Source organism: Amphiprion ocellaris, chromosome 16 (genome assembly GCF_022539595.1).
Source record: "Amphiprion ocellaris isolate individual 3 ecotype Okinawa chromosome 16, ASM2253959v1, whole genome shotgun sequence".
Taxonomy (NCBI): domain Eukaryota; kingdom Metazoa; phylum Chordata; class Actinopteri; family Pomacentridae; genus Amphiprion; species Amphiprion ocellaris.
The window spans coordinates 23136060-23151954 of NC_072781.1; the positions used below are offsets into that span (position 1 = coordinate 23136060).

At 42.8% G+C, this 15895-nt stretch overlaps 1 protein-coding gene across 7 annotated transcripts in view; it reads left to right on the forward strand.

Moving 5' to 3' along the window:
- Positions 1-15895, forward strand: part of cpeb3 (cytoplasmic polyadenylation element binding protein 3) — a 47570-nt gene that overhangs the window by 21729 nt on the left and 9946 nt on the right. For 5 of the 7 annotated variants that reach the window (XM_023276671.3, XM_035951176.2, XM_035951177.2 and 2 more), the window contains 4 exons: positions 892-915; positions 2555-2722; positions 4405-4494; positions 15600-15718. In XM_023276671.3, the coding sequence (XP_023132439.2) occupies positions 892-915; positions 2555-2722; positions 4405-4494; positions 15600-15718 (401 nt within the window). The remainder of the gene's footprint in view (positions 1-891; positions 916-2554; positions 2723-4404; positions 4495-15599; positions 15719-15895) is intronic. The other 2 variants (XM_035951178.2, XM_035951180.2) reach the window with 1 other exon arrangement.

Genomic DNA, 15895 nt, shown 5'->3' on the forward strand with positions numbered 1-15895 from the left:
GGACAGAGATAACTCTGTCATTGCTTGACCTATAATGAGTGTGAAACTTTTTGATGGTTGTGTATCAAGGAGAAGCCCATGAAATGGTTAGGGTTAAGAGCACCACAGTTATCATCTTCAATTATCTTTGTTTTATAGTGTGAAAGATGAAAAGGATAAGACAGATTTTGAGAACTGGCAGATGTGACCAGCTGGGGGACACACGTGATCTGTGCTGTACTTTTGCTTCCCATATATTTAGATCAATTCCTCCGTGACTCCATAGCCTGATCTCCACTGCCCCTCTCTCTTCTCTGCATGTTGTCCTTCCTCCTCATAGCCCCGAGGCTGCCAGCCATGTCCACACACTCTCCTTATCCTGTGGGAAGTTTCCACTTGCACCTGGCCTACCACACGAGCCCAAAGAGCAACTTTTAATATTTTACCAAGGCCATGATAATGACTAACCTGCTGTACCTCCAGCCCTGTGTGCACTGTGCTTTATGGCCTCATTTGTGAATATTCACAGAAGATTAGCAGGACCCGGAGCCATTGCGGGTTCATTAAGCTGAGATTACAATCTCTGGTTATGGGGCGTTGCATTATGCTGTTAAATATCTCAGCCATTTCCATGGCTAAACCTCACATGTCGCCCTCCCCGCCATGCAGCATCTGCGTGCATCTGTTGCCAAGGCAGGTGCAGCAAGTTTATCATGGGCTGTAAGAATCATTTGTCCCATTGCTGAAGCTTAGGTGTGGCCATCTGTGGTTTCACTGTTGCCTTAGAGATGTTCCTGGTTTGTTTTTTTTCCACAAACCCATGCCTCTGTATCTCTTTCCTGTCCTTGTTCCTGCCCCAACCCTCTGTCTCTCCTTGTGTCTCTCTCTCTCCCCCACTGTGCTGACAAGCAGCCCGGAGCTATGGCCGCAGAAGAGGTAAAGTGTGGCATTTTCTCTGGGGTTCTGCTTGCCATGCCGGCCGTGTCTCTCTTCGAGGCTGAGGGGGGTCTTAGTGTGGTGTCACTATCTGCTTTTCATCTGTGCTGTGATTGAATGAAATCATATTAATTTTGACACAATATTTTTCATGTTGTGCATTTAATCAGGAAGGGGCAAAGGGTCCATCAAATCTGTCTAAATGAATCTTGTTTTGCTTGATGGTGAGAGGAAAAAAAAAATCATTCTGACAATTTTCTTTTCTCTCTATTCTGAGTCAGTTGTCTACCTGCAGTGTTGCAACGCAAATGCATCCCATTGTAAAATAATAGCCAAAAAACATTTTGAAAAGGAATATGCAATATTTAGGGCACAATAGGGATGGAGTCCTGTTCCTGAGACTAAACCGCAGCATTATACTGCGACCAAATTCAGACACTAAACCTTAAAGCAAATGCTTCCGAAATTGATTTTAAGGGCTTCCTGATGGAATATGCTGACTCAGAAGTGATTCATCATCTGGATGGCAAAGACGGGTGCTTCCAACATGGCTCATCTCCTATTTGATGTCCTTTGTTCACTAATTCTGTCTTTCTTCAGCAAGGAGGAAAGCTGCTGTGTGACATGTGTAAGGTCACTGCAGTATTGGGCTGGGGGTATTATAGTATGCTACAGTTGTAGTGTGGAGCTAGTGAGATACAGTGAATAATGTCTGAATCAAATTGCTTTCAACAAAAGGTGTTTCCTAGGTCTGACACAAACACACATAAGAGAAAGAAACTTCATATTTCTTTCTGTGTAGAAATGAAAGGGGAAAACATGATTCTACAGAATAGAATATACATAGTACTTTATAGATACCACCACAATTAAAAAACACACACACACACACACACACACACACACACAAATATTACTAAACTGCACCAGTGGAAAACTCCCATAGTTCTTTCACTGGCAACTGGAAGCAAAACCTGCACTCATGGTTCAGTTCAGCATGTTGTCTAAAGGTCAGGAAGACTGGCATTGTAATAATGATTAGGAGCGGCAGTCATCAGCAAGTTCCAGAGTCAACACCATGATGTCATGATTAGAATGTGATATCCACAAAGGGCCAAACTATGTGGACAGCCAGACATTACACCCACATGCCATCAATGAAAATCTTCCTCCCTCATGGCTCTGAGATGAAATGGTGTATGCTGATGTCTACATACTATTGGCCACAATATTTGTTGGTTTGTTTGTGTGTGTGTGTGTTTTTAAAAAACGCTTATGGAAAGATGGGACATTTTTAATTGGCCATACCAAATGAAACTATGAATAGGGAATTGCTGATGGATTCGTAATGTGTTTGGCAGAGTTTGAGATATCAATCTGCCCTTGTACATTTTACCTGAAGTCTTTATCCCATAAGAGACAGAGAATATGTTTTAGCAGGTGGGAAAAAACAAGTTGGCAGTTAGGGTGTAGTCAGAATCATGATGGTAATCTCCAGTATCCAAACTGCTCTTGCCACTATAACAGTTGTCATACATGTTTAATTCACTGCATCTCCTTCCCTTTTTGCTTCACACTCTTGTACCTCTCTGTCTTCCCCTGCTATTCCTGGTGTCCTTTTCTCTTCCTCTCCTCCCAGGTCGTTCCTGTCTTTTCCCCTTTGAAGATGGTTTCCTCGACGATGGCCACGGTGACCCCTCCTTGACTCAGGGCCTGAACTCGCCGACCCGCTGTCAGAACGGAGAGAGGATGGAGCGTTACTCCAGGAAGGTCTTTGTCGGAGGCCTCCCCCCTGACATAGACGAAGGTAAACGAAGGATTGTTTGATTTGAGAACATGTAGAGAAATGTATTCATTCAGCTTTAGGCTCGTTCTGTCAGCACCACCCTGCAGCCGATTCACACTGATACATATTGTACGCTACTTCACAGTTGGAAGCCTCCCAGTACAGGCTGTGTTTTTGGCCGTTTGCCACTAACAGTTACACTGACATACTTAAGCCTTGCTTAAGGGCACCTTGACACTCCTTGTTGGGGATATTAAATTTGCACCTTTCTCTGTAAACTTTATAACTATGAAAAAGCATGGATTGGCTGCACATTTTGAAACATTTACCTTTCAGATTTTTTTGCAGTTTGTCAAATTTAAAGGAACATTGAGAAAGAAAAGAAAGTCACTGTAGTTTTCTTGCTGGGATAAAAAAAAAAGAACAAAAAACTAAATTTGAAACTACTGCCAGCTGTTGGTCAGCTTGATAAGACAGGAGACACAGAGTAGTAGTATAATACATAGACTTTTGAATGACTAAACAAGCAACTTTTGGAAAGAGCCAGGTTAACAGCTTTTTTCCTGTTTCTAGGCTTTGTGTTAAGCTAAAACAGACAAGTATAAATGTAACTTTGCAGTAATATAAATAAGTGTAATTTTTTAAGGACCTCTAGACAGTCCGTCTTGGGGATATTAATGTTCCCCACAGTTTAGCCATTGCAAACTTCTGTTAAATATCACACAGCCTTTGCTATTTAGTTTGTGCCAATGAATCTACAACCAGATTTTAACAGTTGCATGACATTGTTTATCACTGTCATGTAATTTGGTAATCAGACCAGAGTCAAAGAACCATAGTAATTAAAAAAGAAAAAAGAAAACTTCAGAAATAGTCTGAAGACCCTCTACAGTCATTGATTAAACCCCTAAAAAGCTACTTCTGTGCATCAAAATGACACATTTAGAAGTTTTTCTCAATAAGAAATAATCCTCAAAATGGCTTACATATAACTCTACACCATTGCTTCCTTTAGATTGTAAGGATCTATTAAGTCCCTACCCACTCCCCCCTCTGTTAGTCGCTGCACTTGAAGCACACCAGCTCATCTACATCTGTGCTCGGACAGTAAAAAACTACTCTATGCTACACATGTCAAGATGTTCAAACTAGAAACCAATTATGAAGAAGACTAGTGATTCAAAAACCCGTACCCTGCAACATGACAAATTGGTTCCTTACATTTGCTCAAGCATTAAAAGTCTGAATCTGTGTGTATCCTGCAGTTTATAAGTAGAAATGCTCAGCCATGGCACTGACTGCTTACCACAATATGTCTCTTAGCATATAAAAGACGCCATATGGACATGGTAACAATGTTTAGGGATGTTTACTTTCCTGTGTGTCTACACATTCAAACAAGCATCACGTACTACTGAATTGATGCACAATACATGCCCTCAGCAGGCTGAAAAATTCATGAGTTTCCACACACAACTCATTGCAGATTGAATGTGCCCAGCCTGTGTTCCTGTTTAATGCAGTGGCCACCGTTGCAGCAAGAGCATGGCAAAAAATAGAAATCGTGCCTTCCTCGGAACTGAGTGTGGCTCTGCATAGATTCCTTCAAATGCATATTACATGAACAACCATGACCGACTTCTTATAATTTCATGAAAATAACACTTTGACGTTTTGTTCTTGTCTTTGCTTTATGTTTATAGATGAAATTACCAACAGTTTTCGTCGCTATGGGCACCTGGTGGTAGACTGGCCCCACAAAGCTGAGAGCAAATCCTACTTCCCACCTAAAGGTAACAGCAGGTTCTCAGAGCATAATCTGTATTTTCCCATCAGACATCAAAGTCTTCGCCAAATAAATATCACCTCGGGTGCATCGCCATCACAGTTTTCTGAAGAGTCATATTACCCAGAATTTGCGGCTCCTGCTGAGCAACCTTGGAGGTGTCTGTTTATGCGACCTACCCCCTGTAGTCATCTTACAGAGAGATACATACTGGATATGATTACTCTATAACTGGCCACCAAGAGTTTTGACCCAAGAGCTGTTTGCTTGAATGACTACCTGAGGAGTGTGAAAGTTTTTCTCCTCTCTGCAGAGGCTCTCGGGTGTCATTTTCATGCAGGTGATCAGCGTAACACCACCCTCTTCCAAGCCTTTACATCACTCCTAGTGACCAGGGAGCTACAGTGTGTCATATTGGGGAAGCTATTAAAGACACTGGAAATAACTGACATTCCATAGGCAGATGGTAATACGCTGCATCTGGAGGACCTGCAAAAATCTCTGCCAGTTTTTCCCCCACTCTCATTTTTCAACATCCCCCACTTTCTTTCTTTTTTTTAGCTTGGGAGGATTATTTTGAATAGGCTTGGCTCTACTAATATCCAAAGCCAGGAGGAAAAATGCAGCATCCTTTTAGGGAAATGAATGAGCTTACAGCAGCTGTAGGACGCCACCATGTAAGGAGGAGACATGTGGGACTAGTGATCTGTGTAGAATTCATCTCTCTCTCTAATTTAAAACCCCACTCCAAAACTCCAAGGGAAACTGCTAAAATATCTTGTTTATATCACACTCTCCATATTAACTGCCAAGAGAGCTTGGACAGATGCTTGGTGACAGAGTTCCTAGCATTAATAGATTCAGGGTTGAGAGCAAGTGCACATATGCATGTGTGTGTGAGTGCGTCCTACTGCTGTGCGAACTGTGTAACAAGTGATTTACAAATGTGGGATTCGCGTCAAGAGGTCATTGACCTCTTCTTGTGTTAAACGTCCTTCCAAGCTTGACCAAATGGAAGATAGCTGTCACTTTCCATCCTGCTTCACATTAAACTGCTGGCAATATGTGTCTGTGCAGTTATGAAAGTGTTTTGGTTTTGAGATGACTCATATTGTGGCTCAGTCTGACTTTTGGGGCAGGGTAAGACTCTTTTGGGAGGAAGAAGAGACAAAGATGACCAAGTTGTGCTCTTTGTTCTTGTGTCGTCGGCTCCAGTTATTTTCTTTTCTTCAAGTCACATTGTTAGGGTCCGAGTACTGAATGGTGAAGGCATTTTTTTTGTAAGTAAAACAGACTGTTCAGTTCTCTCTCCACTACAATATATTTTAAAGAGTCCCTAAGGTACCAAAAATGCTTGTTGGTAAAACCATCTTCTGCTGCTTCTGTATTTTTCTGAATGAGACCTTCTATTGTCAGAACTATTTTGTTATCATCATAGCTGCTCACTTTATCAGAACTAATTCATAGAGCTAACAACAATGTTTCTTGGGGCCATATTGTGCAAAATTTCCTTTTTTTTTAAAGATAACTTTGCGTCTCCAGTGTGTCTTGAGACTCACAAAATACAACAAAACAACATGTCCTTGTTTCTTTTCTTTTGTCTTCACTGCTCAACAGATAGGTACAGATACTGAAACAGCCCATCTAGAGCAGGGCTGAAACCAGGGATATTATAGACATGGTAGAAATAATGATCAATGGGAGATTTTGATCTGAAGCTTGAAATACACAATCTGAAGGCATGAAAAGATAAATTAAAAAAAATAAAGATGAGACCTTTAATGTGACCTTTAAGGACAAATATGTATGTGTGTATGTGGTGTGCAGGTAATTTTAGGGCAATTGGATTCTATCTATAGCAGATTTTAACAATGCTTAGTTCATTGCTTTGGTTTTATGGCCTGCAACGATACTGGATTCCTTTGCTTTAACCTCTCTCAGCCTCACTTCCAGCTGCAGCAGGCAGCAGTTTTTAACAGAAAAGCTCTGTTGTATCCACGCTATTTGCGAAGCACCAAGTGCCAAATTTAGTGACTTGTGAAAAAAGTACAGCATCTAACTTTTAAACATACAGATATTTCCCTCTGGTGATGGTTGAGGGTAAAACAGAGCAAAAAGGAGAGTAAATATTGCACTCACATTCATCAGGTGGCCACAAAAATTACTCCAGATCAATGTTAATGTTGCATTGTGTCTGAACATGAGCTGCAGCTAACCGCTGGCCAACACATTTTCTAGAACCTTTTTAAACAGACAGTGTCAACGGTGTGTTTACAATTTCTTCTGTTGTCCATAAGTTGCCAAAAATTAGTGTTTAACACAGCTTAAAAATATACCAATATTATCATAAACAATGCAGTGTGGCTCATCCCAGTTTGACACTGTATTCTTGGCCAACTCACTCCGTAGAAGAGTGTGACTAATAACTTCTGGTCACTGTGCTGCTGTTGCTCACACCCTCTCCTTTCACCTAAACACTGTCGTCACTATTGTTGGCAATGAGCTTGAAATGTTAGGGAGCTATTTCTGTCTGTGATTGGGGATAAAAGGAGGAGGAGGAGGAGAGTAATGTTGTCTGTATGGAATAGCCTGAGCGCTGGGAGCAATAAACTACTGCAAATGCTAATCCTCACGTCATACTGCAATAACCATGTGTCAGACTTGTTTGAAGCCTTCAGAAGGTTACAGCCGAATTTTTTATTTTTTTTGGCAACAGCCGTTCACGTTCGGCATCTTTACAATGGCACGAGGCAAAATGTACATTTAAAGCAGTAGTCTGTGTTTTCCGTATATATTTCTATCTGTATATCTGTCTGAATGCAGTAAGAGTCAAATTATGTCAGCAGAGAAGTGCTGCAGTGGCAGCAGTCGCAGTGTTACATCTTTCTGCATTACTCGGGCCTTGATTTATCTTTTTGCCCTCGTGGTGGGATTATATCCAGTGAGTGACTTCTTCAAATTGAGATGATTAGCGACGCTCGATTCCACTGCTCCTCTACTCTATCACTGACTTCAAAGCCTCTGCTTCTTCTTTGGCTGTCAGCAAGCAGTGTGTTTACATTTTGTGGCAGTCACAGCCCCCTGCTGATTTCTTCTTCTCTCTTCCTGCTGTCATGGGATGTATGGTATACACTGAGGTTAGCCTTCACTGAAAAACTGCCTAAGGACTTTTGAAGTATGTACATAAGTGTTTGTTGACAACTAGGAAGCATTTTTTGCAGGCTTGCATGAAATTCCTTAAATGGCCCCTTGAGGCTGGCTCCAAAAGCGAGTCAAACCCTATAGACGTCCATGTTAATATGCTCAACTTTACAGCAGAAATAAACTTGTTTCCAGATACAAAATACAGCATAGGTCTCTCTAACTAATTTTCACATTTATGACAGCTGCAAAGATGGAGATTTTTTATAACTTACCCACATAAATTGTATTGAGGCTTAAAGTTTTGTCAAATTAAGGGTGTGGCTGCTTTGAGTGACAGGTGGTTGCCATCATAGGATATTTCATGGCCCACCTCAGCTCTGCTCACAGTTCCCCTCTTTTCTCATTTTAGGATTTGTGAGGACATCATGGAAAGTACATTTTTACATCCAGTCAAGGGTTTGTTCCCATGTTTCTTTGAAAGACTGGCTGATTAAATTCTTGGTCACTTGGACTGAACAGATCTGTGTCCTCCCCCTTGGAGATCAGATATGCAGACACATGTCTGTTGCTGTGTATGAAATGGTAAGCCTGGATTTAAATGTCACTACTAAAGCCAGATGTGTGCACTTTGTGACTATGCTTACTCAGTTTATCTCGTCACCATGGATTGAATTTCAGCAAAGTCAGTATAACTTTTAGTTGATGAGGTAATGGGGAGAGTTGGACTGCAATGGTGCACTTTGATATACCAGTGGAAAGATGCTTGTGCACTACTTAGTGACTGACCCTACAGTATCAATTGCAAAGACACAACAGTGCTGTGTTGATGAGGTAGAGCTAGCACTAGGGACCAATGGAATAGTTACTCCATAGTGTATTTTCAGAGCATTCGTAGAGGCTGTGACAAGGACATAATTGCATGTTCTATGTATTTCTAATTAATGTTAATGTATTTAATTTACGCCATACAAAACCTAAAGTGTAACATCATTGAATGATGTGGTTATATCAAAGCTGAACTATTTATTGGTTTTATCTGACATTTTACAGACTAAACAATTAAAGGTTCTGTGTGTAAAATTTTGAAACCCTTTGATGCCAATAGAGCTCCGGATCTCAGACCAAAGCAATCGGTCCCCTGGCAAATCGAACTAGGGGGAGCCCCATTTTTATTTGCAAACTTAAAGATTGTGTCACCAAAAGCCAACAAAAAATAATCCAGCCACAACCATTAACCAATGCTGCCATTGTAAAATTCGTTGAATGAACATTAGCATTATCTTCACCTGGCTGTCCTTCTCTCGGCCAATCTCTGTATACGTTTCTCTGGTCTGTTGGACTGGAGTGGACCCTGGATAGACTAGACACACACAGACCACAGATAGTTGTTTTTGCTATATTAAAGCTTATGTTCAAAAGCAAAAAATTTTGCCACCCTTGTATATATTGTAAATAAAACTGCTGTAACAATGTAAATTTCCCCTGGAGTGGGGAGAAATAAAGAACTTTATCTTTATCTTTATCTTTAAACTATACCTTTATAAAGTAGTTTGTCATTTTGGAAAACAAGCATTTTTGCGTTCTTGGAGTTAGAGAGGAAACACTGATACCATTCTTTTGTCTATATGTTGAATATGAAACTCAAGCCAGGATGTGGTTTGAATTAGGTCCACCATCCATCCATCCATCCATCCATCCTTCCATCCATCCATCCATCCATCCATCCATCCATTCATTATCTACCGCTTATCCAGGGCCGAGTCGCGGAGGCAGCAGGCGAAGCAGGTCATTAGAGACATCCCTGCCCCCAGCGACGCTTTTCAGCTCTTCCTGGGGGATCCCGAGGCGTTCCCAGGCCAGACGAGATATATAATCCCTCCAGCGAGTTCTGGGTCTGCCTCAGGGTCTCCTCCCAGGTGGACGTGTTCAGAAAACCTCCAGGGGAAGTCTCCTCGGAGGCATCCGAATCAGATGGCCAAACCACCTCAACTAGCTCCTTTCGATGCGAAGGAGCAACGGCTCTACTCCGAGCTCCCTCCGGATGTCTGAGCTTCTCACCCTATCTCTAAGGCTGAGCCCAGCCACCCTATGGAGGAAGCCCTTTTCAGCCACTTGTATCCATGATCTTGTTCTTTCAGTCACTACCCAGAGCTCATGGCCATAGGTGAGGGTTGGGACGTAGATGGACTGGTAAATGGAGAGCTTTGCCTTACGGCTCAGCTCCCTCTTCACCAAGACAGTTCAATACAACGCCCACATTACTGCTGACGCTGCACCAATCCACCTGTCCATCTCACACTCCGTTTTCTCATCACTCGTGAACAAGATCCCGAGATACTGGAACTCCTTCGCTTGGGGAAGCAACTCCCCCCCAACCCAGAGGGAGCAATCCACCGGTTTCCGGCAGAGAACCATGGCCTCGGACTTGGAGGTGCTGATCCGCATCCCCGCCGCTTCACACTCGGCTGCAAACCGCTCCAGTGCGTGTTGAAGGTCATGATGTGAGGAAGCCCACAGAACCACATCATCTGCAAAAAGTAGAGATACGATCCTGAGGTCCCCAAACCAGACACTCTCCTCACCCCGACTGTGCCTTGAGATCCTGTCCATGAACACCACAAACAGGATCGGAGACAAGGGACAGCCCTGGCGGAGTCCAACACCCACTGGAAACGTGTTTGCAGCGTGTGGACACAGCTCTCACTTTGGTTGTACAGGGGCCGAATGGCTTGTATCAGCAAGCCTGGTGCCCCATACTCCCGCAGTGCCTCCCACAGAGCTCCTCGCGGGACACGGTGGTAGGCCTTCTCCAGATCCACAAAGCACATGTGCACTGGCAGGTCGAACGCCCATGACCCCCTCAGCAGCTCCGCAAGAGTAAAGAGCTGATCCACCGTTCCACGACCAGGACGGAATCCTCATTGCTCCTCCTGAATCCGAGGTTCGACAATCGGTCGGAGCCTCCCTTCCAGCACCCGAGAGTAAACTTTCCTGGGGAGGCTGAGAAGTGTGATGCCCCGGTAGTTGTAACACACTCTCCGGTCCCCCTTTTTGAAAATGGGGACCACCACCAAATAATCCCACACATAATTTAGACTCATAGCCATGGTATGCAGATTTTCCGACATTTGGACAAATCCAAGGTAGATGTTTCCTTCTGAGTCCAGTCTTTGTGCTAAACTAAGCCAACTGGCTCCTGGTAGTTCATATTATATGTACAGATATGAAAGTTGAATCAAACTATTCTATTAATACCTCAAAAAGCATTTAATTTTAGTTGTCAGTTCTGTAAGTGGTTGCAGTAAGTGAGTGTATGTACAGTAATTTGAGAAAATATCATCCAGTTGCTGTTGAGGTAACGGTTTCTCTCCCCATGAGTCAAACTTCTGGCCTCCTTCACAGGAAAGAATCAGTTCTGTATGAAGTCATTGGTTTTTCTGGACACAGCCAATGAGGCATACTGCTTATCATTTGTAAACTGAGTTTATGTCTTTAGATGCTCTTTAGGGTGGAAAATGCTCCAAGTGTGCGTATTTCCATCCTAGCTAGACAGTGCTGGGAGTTCAGCAGCAAAGCCCTATAAATCTCAGGCGTGAGCCACTGCAGATCTGCACTCTCCTCCCGTGGCATAAGCCTCTGCACTGCGCAAGGCTCATGGAAAAAGAGACAGATCCTCAGCATCATTCAGACTAAATATCAGAGCATTAAAGTGGCATAGTGCCCTGTGGAATCTGGTATAGTCTGCTTTAATAGGAGGCCTTAGGCACTGAAGCACATTAGTGAAAAGCCAGAGCATGTTCCCTCCACTGTGCAAATACTGATTTTGAACTGATTATCCTTATTGTTCAGTGCTATTGATCATAAGCACACATTTTTAATACTTTTATATGATACACTGGACCAGTGGATAGCCAGGTGATATACATAATTTTAGGCATCTTATTCCAATTAAATTGCCCCAGATTAGACTGTGGTGCAGTCTATTTGCATTAAGCAGGGCTGTTATAAGCAGCAGGAATATAAAGAACAGGCAGATACCACCAGAAGTCTACTTAAGGATTGTAAATGTTTTTTGTTTTTTTTTAACTTTATTGAATTTCCAGTGTAGTTTCACTGAATTCTACCTGGATGTTAGACCCCACCTGAGAATTTTATCTGTGCTCTCACGGGTGTGAATGATGTAAGAGAAGTTCACACAGAGATATTGCTTGTGTGAAATGGAGTGTTGCACATGGAAATGGTTTTCTGTCTCGCTTTCGAGGCCACTTACATTGGTTCTGTAACTTGTTGACAGCATCTATTTAGCAGATTTTCTCTACGGTCTCTCTGCCCCCCGTGCTCCTCCTGCCCACGGCCCCTCCCATCTATTTTCAAACTCTGTTTGTGTGGCAGTCATTCATGCCACTTTGCTCCTTCACTTCCTACCTTTTCTCACTTTTCTGCTCTCTTTCCATCTGTGTTGCTCCTCTCCCCCTCCTTTTTCTTCTCTCTCTCTGTCTCTCTCCTGCCCTGGGTCATGGAACACGTTGTTCCCTCCTTCAGACTGTATGAGCTGCTGGCTAACGCTGCCTTTTCATGGCTTTTTTTTTCCTATGCAAGACTGCAGTTGTTTTTTTCTCTGAGGGGGTATGTCAGTGCTAAGCCACATGATTTGTCCCAATGACAAGCCCTCTTTATGTAACCCTGCAAACACAGAGACAGGGGTCTTATGTCGGGTGATGATGAGGCACATGGAGGAAGATGACAGTGCACAAAATCCTCTTTACGTTGAGTCTAATTCTGTATTTCCTGTGTGAGCTCTAGATAGGAGTTGGCTCTGCAATGACCAATTACAAAAAGACTGAGATTAGCTGGTCACTTAAAGCAGCTGATTGCAATTAGTTTTGCATTGTGACTGTTTTTATTTTGCCTGCGATAGTACAGCTTGTTATTTGAGAAAACATAGCCCCACTGAGCGCATTAGCCTACAAAAGCCAACCGCTAAAAACTTTTAATTAGCCAGAGCCTGTGTGGTTACTTTACATAATAGTGGATGTATACAAAGACCTAACATTGTGTTTGCTACTGTGTTAGCATGGATCTGTTGATGTAAAAGGGAAACAGAGAGAATTCTGGTGCTCACTTTATTATGACCATTATCATACTACATATTTCCTCTGCCAAGGAACGCAGCGGAGTTATGTGATGATCAGTGTATGTTTGTCTGTCTGTTTGCAACATTACTCAAAAACGGACTAATGGATTTTGATGACATATTTAGGGAAGGTCAGAAATGACACAAGGACTAAGTGGTTAGATTTTGGCAGTGATGCAGCTTATAGTCTGGATTTGTTAAAGAGTTCTGTATCATTGCAAAATAGCGGCACGGTGTCACTGTAACTATGACTACAAGTGAACACTATGTTAGCTACCTGCTGACGATCACATGATTACGATCCAACTACAAATCCTTCTGCAGGCTTATCAGGACTTGTCCGTCAGAAATCATACAACGACTGAGCAGCTTTGGCGGAGTTCTGCGCTGTCTGAGTGCTTTTGTTGTTATTTGATGGGACTGTTTACGTACTACTTAACACCCTGTTGAGTGAGTTAATTATTTGACAGTCCTCACAATTGTCTCAAGGTCATGTTCCAGTGCTCACCAATGTCCTCTTTGTGGACACTTCGTAGAATCCCTATCTATTGCATACCCCTTAATGTGTGCTGTTGGCTTGAGTTCAAAGTTCAAACAAGAATGTCTGTCATTGCTGTTTTAGTTTCAGTTTTTCCACTTCTGCATCAATAAGAATGAATAACTACAAAGAACTAGTGGATGTATTTTTTTAAGGGCTGCATCTGTTTGTTAGCAACATTACACAAAAAGGGACTAACGGATTTGGATGAAATTTTCAGGGAAGGTCAGAAATGACACAAGGACCAAGTGATTAGATTTTGGCAATGATGCAGCTTATAGTCTGGATCCACGGATTTGTTAAAGATTTCTGTGTTATTGCAAGATAGCAGTACCACATCACTGTAACTTTGACTTCAAGTGAACATTACGTCAGCTGCCTGCTGATGATCACATTATTGCGATCCTATTACAAATCGCCCGCTGCGGACTTATGCATCGGAAATGATACAAGGAATAATTGAATTGTCTGAAAAAGGTTTAATTCAGTACAGTTTTGCGTGAGATGGATTATGTCAAATATCCTTTTATGATGCTATTTGACATTTGTCCACGAAATTGTGCGTATCATCATATTGTCACGCTTAAGTTTTGTGTACTGAATGGTAATCTGCAGAATTTTCTGCATATATAGACATCAGAAAACACAGCTGTCATCACTGCTCGAGTGAGGACAGTGTCACATCATTGTGATGGGGGCATCGGATGCATGAGGACCCATGTCACACACTTATCATCACACACGGACAAAAGCCGTCTCTCAGTGCAGCAACTTTGAGCCCTCCTACGGACGGCTGCTTACGCACCTGCTTTTTCCCATTCCACCTTTGAGACTCGTTGCCTTTTTGCTCTTGCCTTGCTTTTATTTCCCACCCTTCCTCATTCTCCTCACTTCCCCCGCCCTAACACACACATACACACACAGTCGTATCCACATACCACAGTTGACTGAGTCTGCCGAGTCAGGTCTTTTTTTTCTCTCCTTTCTGCTCATCTCAACTGTAGCAGCTCAGGAATTTTAAAAGTGAAACATGACAGTTGCACATTCCTCTTTGTGTGTGTGTGTTTGCATTTACACGTGTTTGTGTGTCTGTGTGTTAGGGTGATACAGTTTCAGAGAGCTGGGTTCTCAGGAGACACTCCAAATAAAGTGACTGTAAGTTAGAGTGTACTCCAGTAGAAACAGTTCATAGGGTGTGTGTGTGTGTGTGTGTGTGTGTGTGTGTGTGTGTGTGTGTGTGTGTGTGTGTGTGTGTGTGTGTGTGTGTGTGTGTGTGTGTGTGTGTGTGTGTGTGTGTGTGTGTGTGTGTGTGTGTGTGTGTGTGTGTGTGTGTGTGTGTGTGTGTGTGTGTGTGTGTGTGTGTGTGTGTGTGATCCTGTGCCCATTTGTTCTCCTCACACAGCAGCTCATATTCCCCTGACTCACGGGTGCCACAGTGGTGTTGGGCTTTTGCTAACATAACCAGAGCACAAAACAGAATTAGAACCTCTAGAGAGATGATGTGTGCATCAGTATCTGCTGCTTTTTGACAGCCATACATTCAACATCATCTCTTTTGGCCAGCTATTGTGTATTTTTATTTGACTGTCAAAAGTACATTTGGACTTTTAACTCTTGTCTTTTTTAGTGTCCTCTCTCAATACGTGGTGTTCAGCCTATAAACTAGATCCCTATTGCTCACCGCCCCCTGTACCACTGTGTGATGGATGTACCCCATTGAATTGGTTTTCTGTCCATCCCAAAATGGCTTAATAGCGCTGACCTTGGAAGAGGTCTCTGTTCTCAATGCTAAATAATTCAACAGTACAGAGCGACTGAATTGCTCTTTCTTTCTGCCTCGCAAAGACATCACCAAACTTTTTCTACCTGACCCAAAGCTTGGGAAGAGCCGCAGTGTGTTAGGCTGATCAATTTTGCATGGTTCTTTTTGGAGTGAACCACTCCTAGCCATTTAATCTGAGGCTGCACAGGCAGCAAGGTGCGAGAAACAGAATGTCTTATGGAGGCAGGAGAGGCAAATGAGGACAGAACAACAGGCCACAAGGTCTGTGTGGAGCCCAAGTTGTCTGAAACTATCAATTGCTACAGGGAAAAAAGTATGGGGCTTAGTCACGGGATTGTGACTTTTACAATGCCGACAGTGTAAAAAATATTCACACATCTATGAATTCTAGCGCACGGGACACAGCTTGAAGCGTCATGGTCACAAGGTTGTGAATAATAAACACAGTAGATGTAGTTTCTGTTGTAGAGTATCTGGTTTTCTTCCCTAAAATCCCTGTTTTTCCCCTTTCAGGCTACGCTTTCCTGTTGTTCCAGGAAGAGACCTCTGTTCAGGCCCTGATCGACGCCTGCATTGAGGAGGACAGCAAGCTTTACCTGTGTGTATCGAGTCCCACCATCAAAGACAAACCGGTGAGTGGTGACATTCATCCATCCATCCATCCGTCCATCCATCCATTCATTATCTATACACCGCTGGAGTGTATCCCAGCTGACTTAAAGACACATGGAGCGAAGGCAAGGTTCACCTGGACAGGTCATCAGTCTATCACAGTGCTACACAGAGAGAGACAGGGAGAACATGCAAAC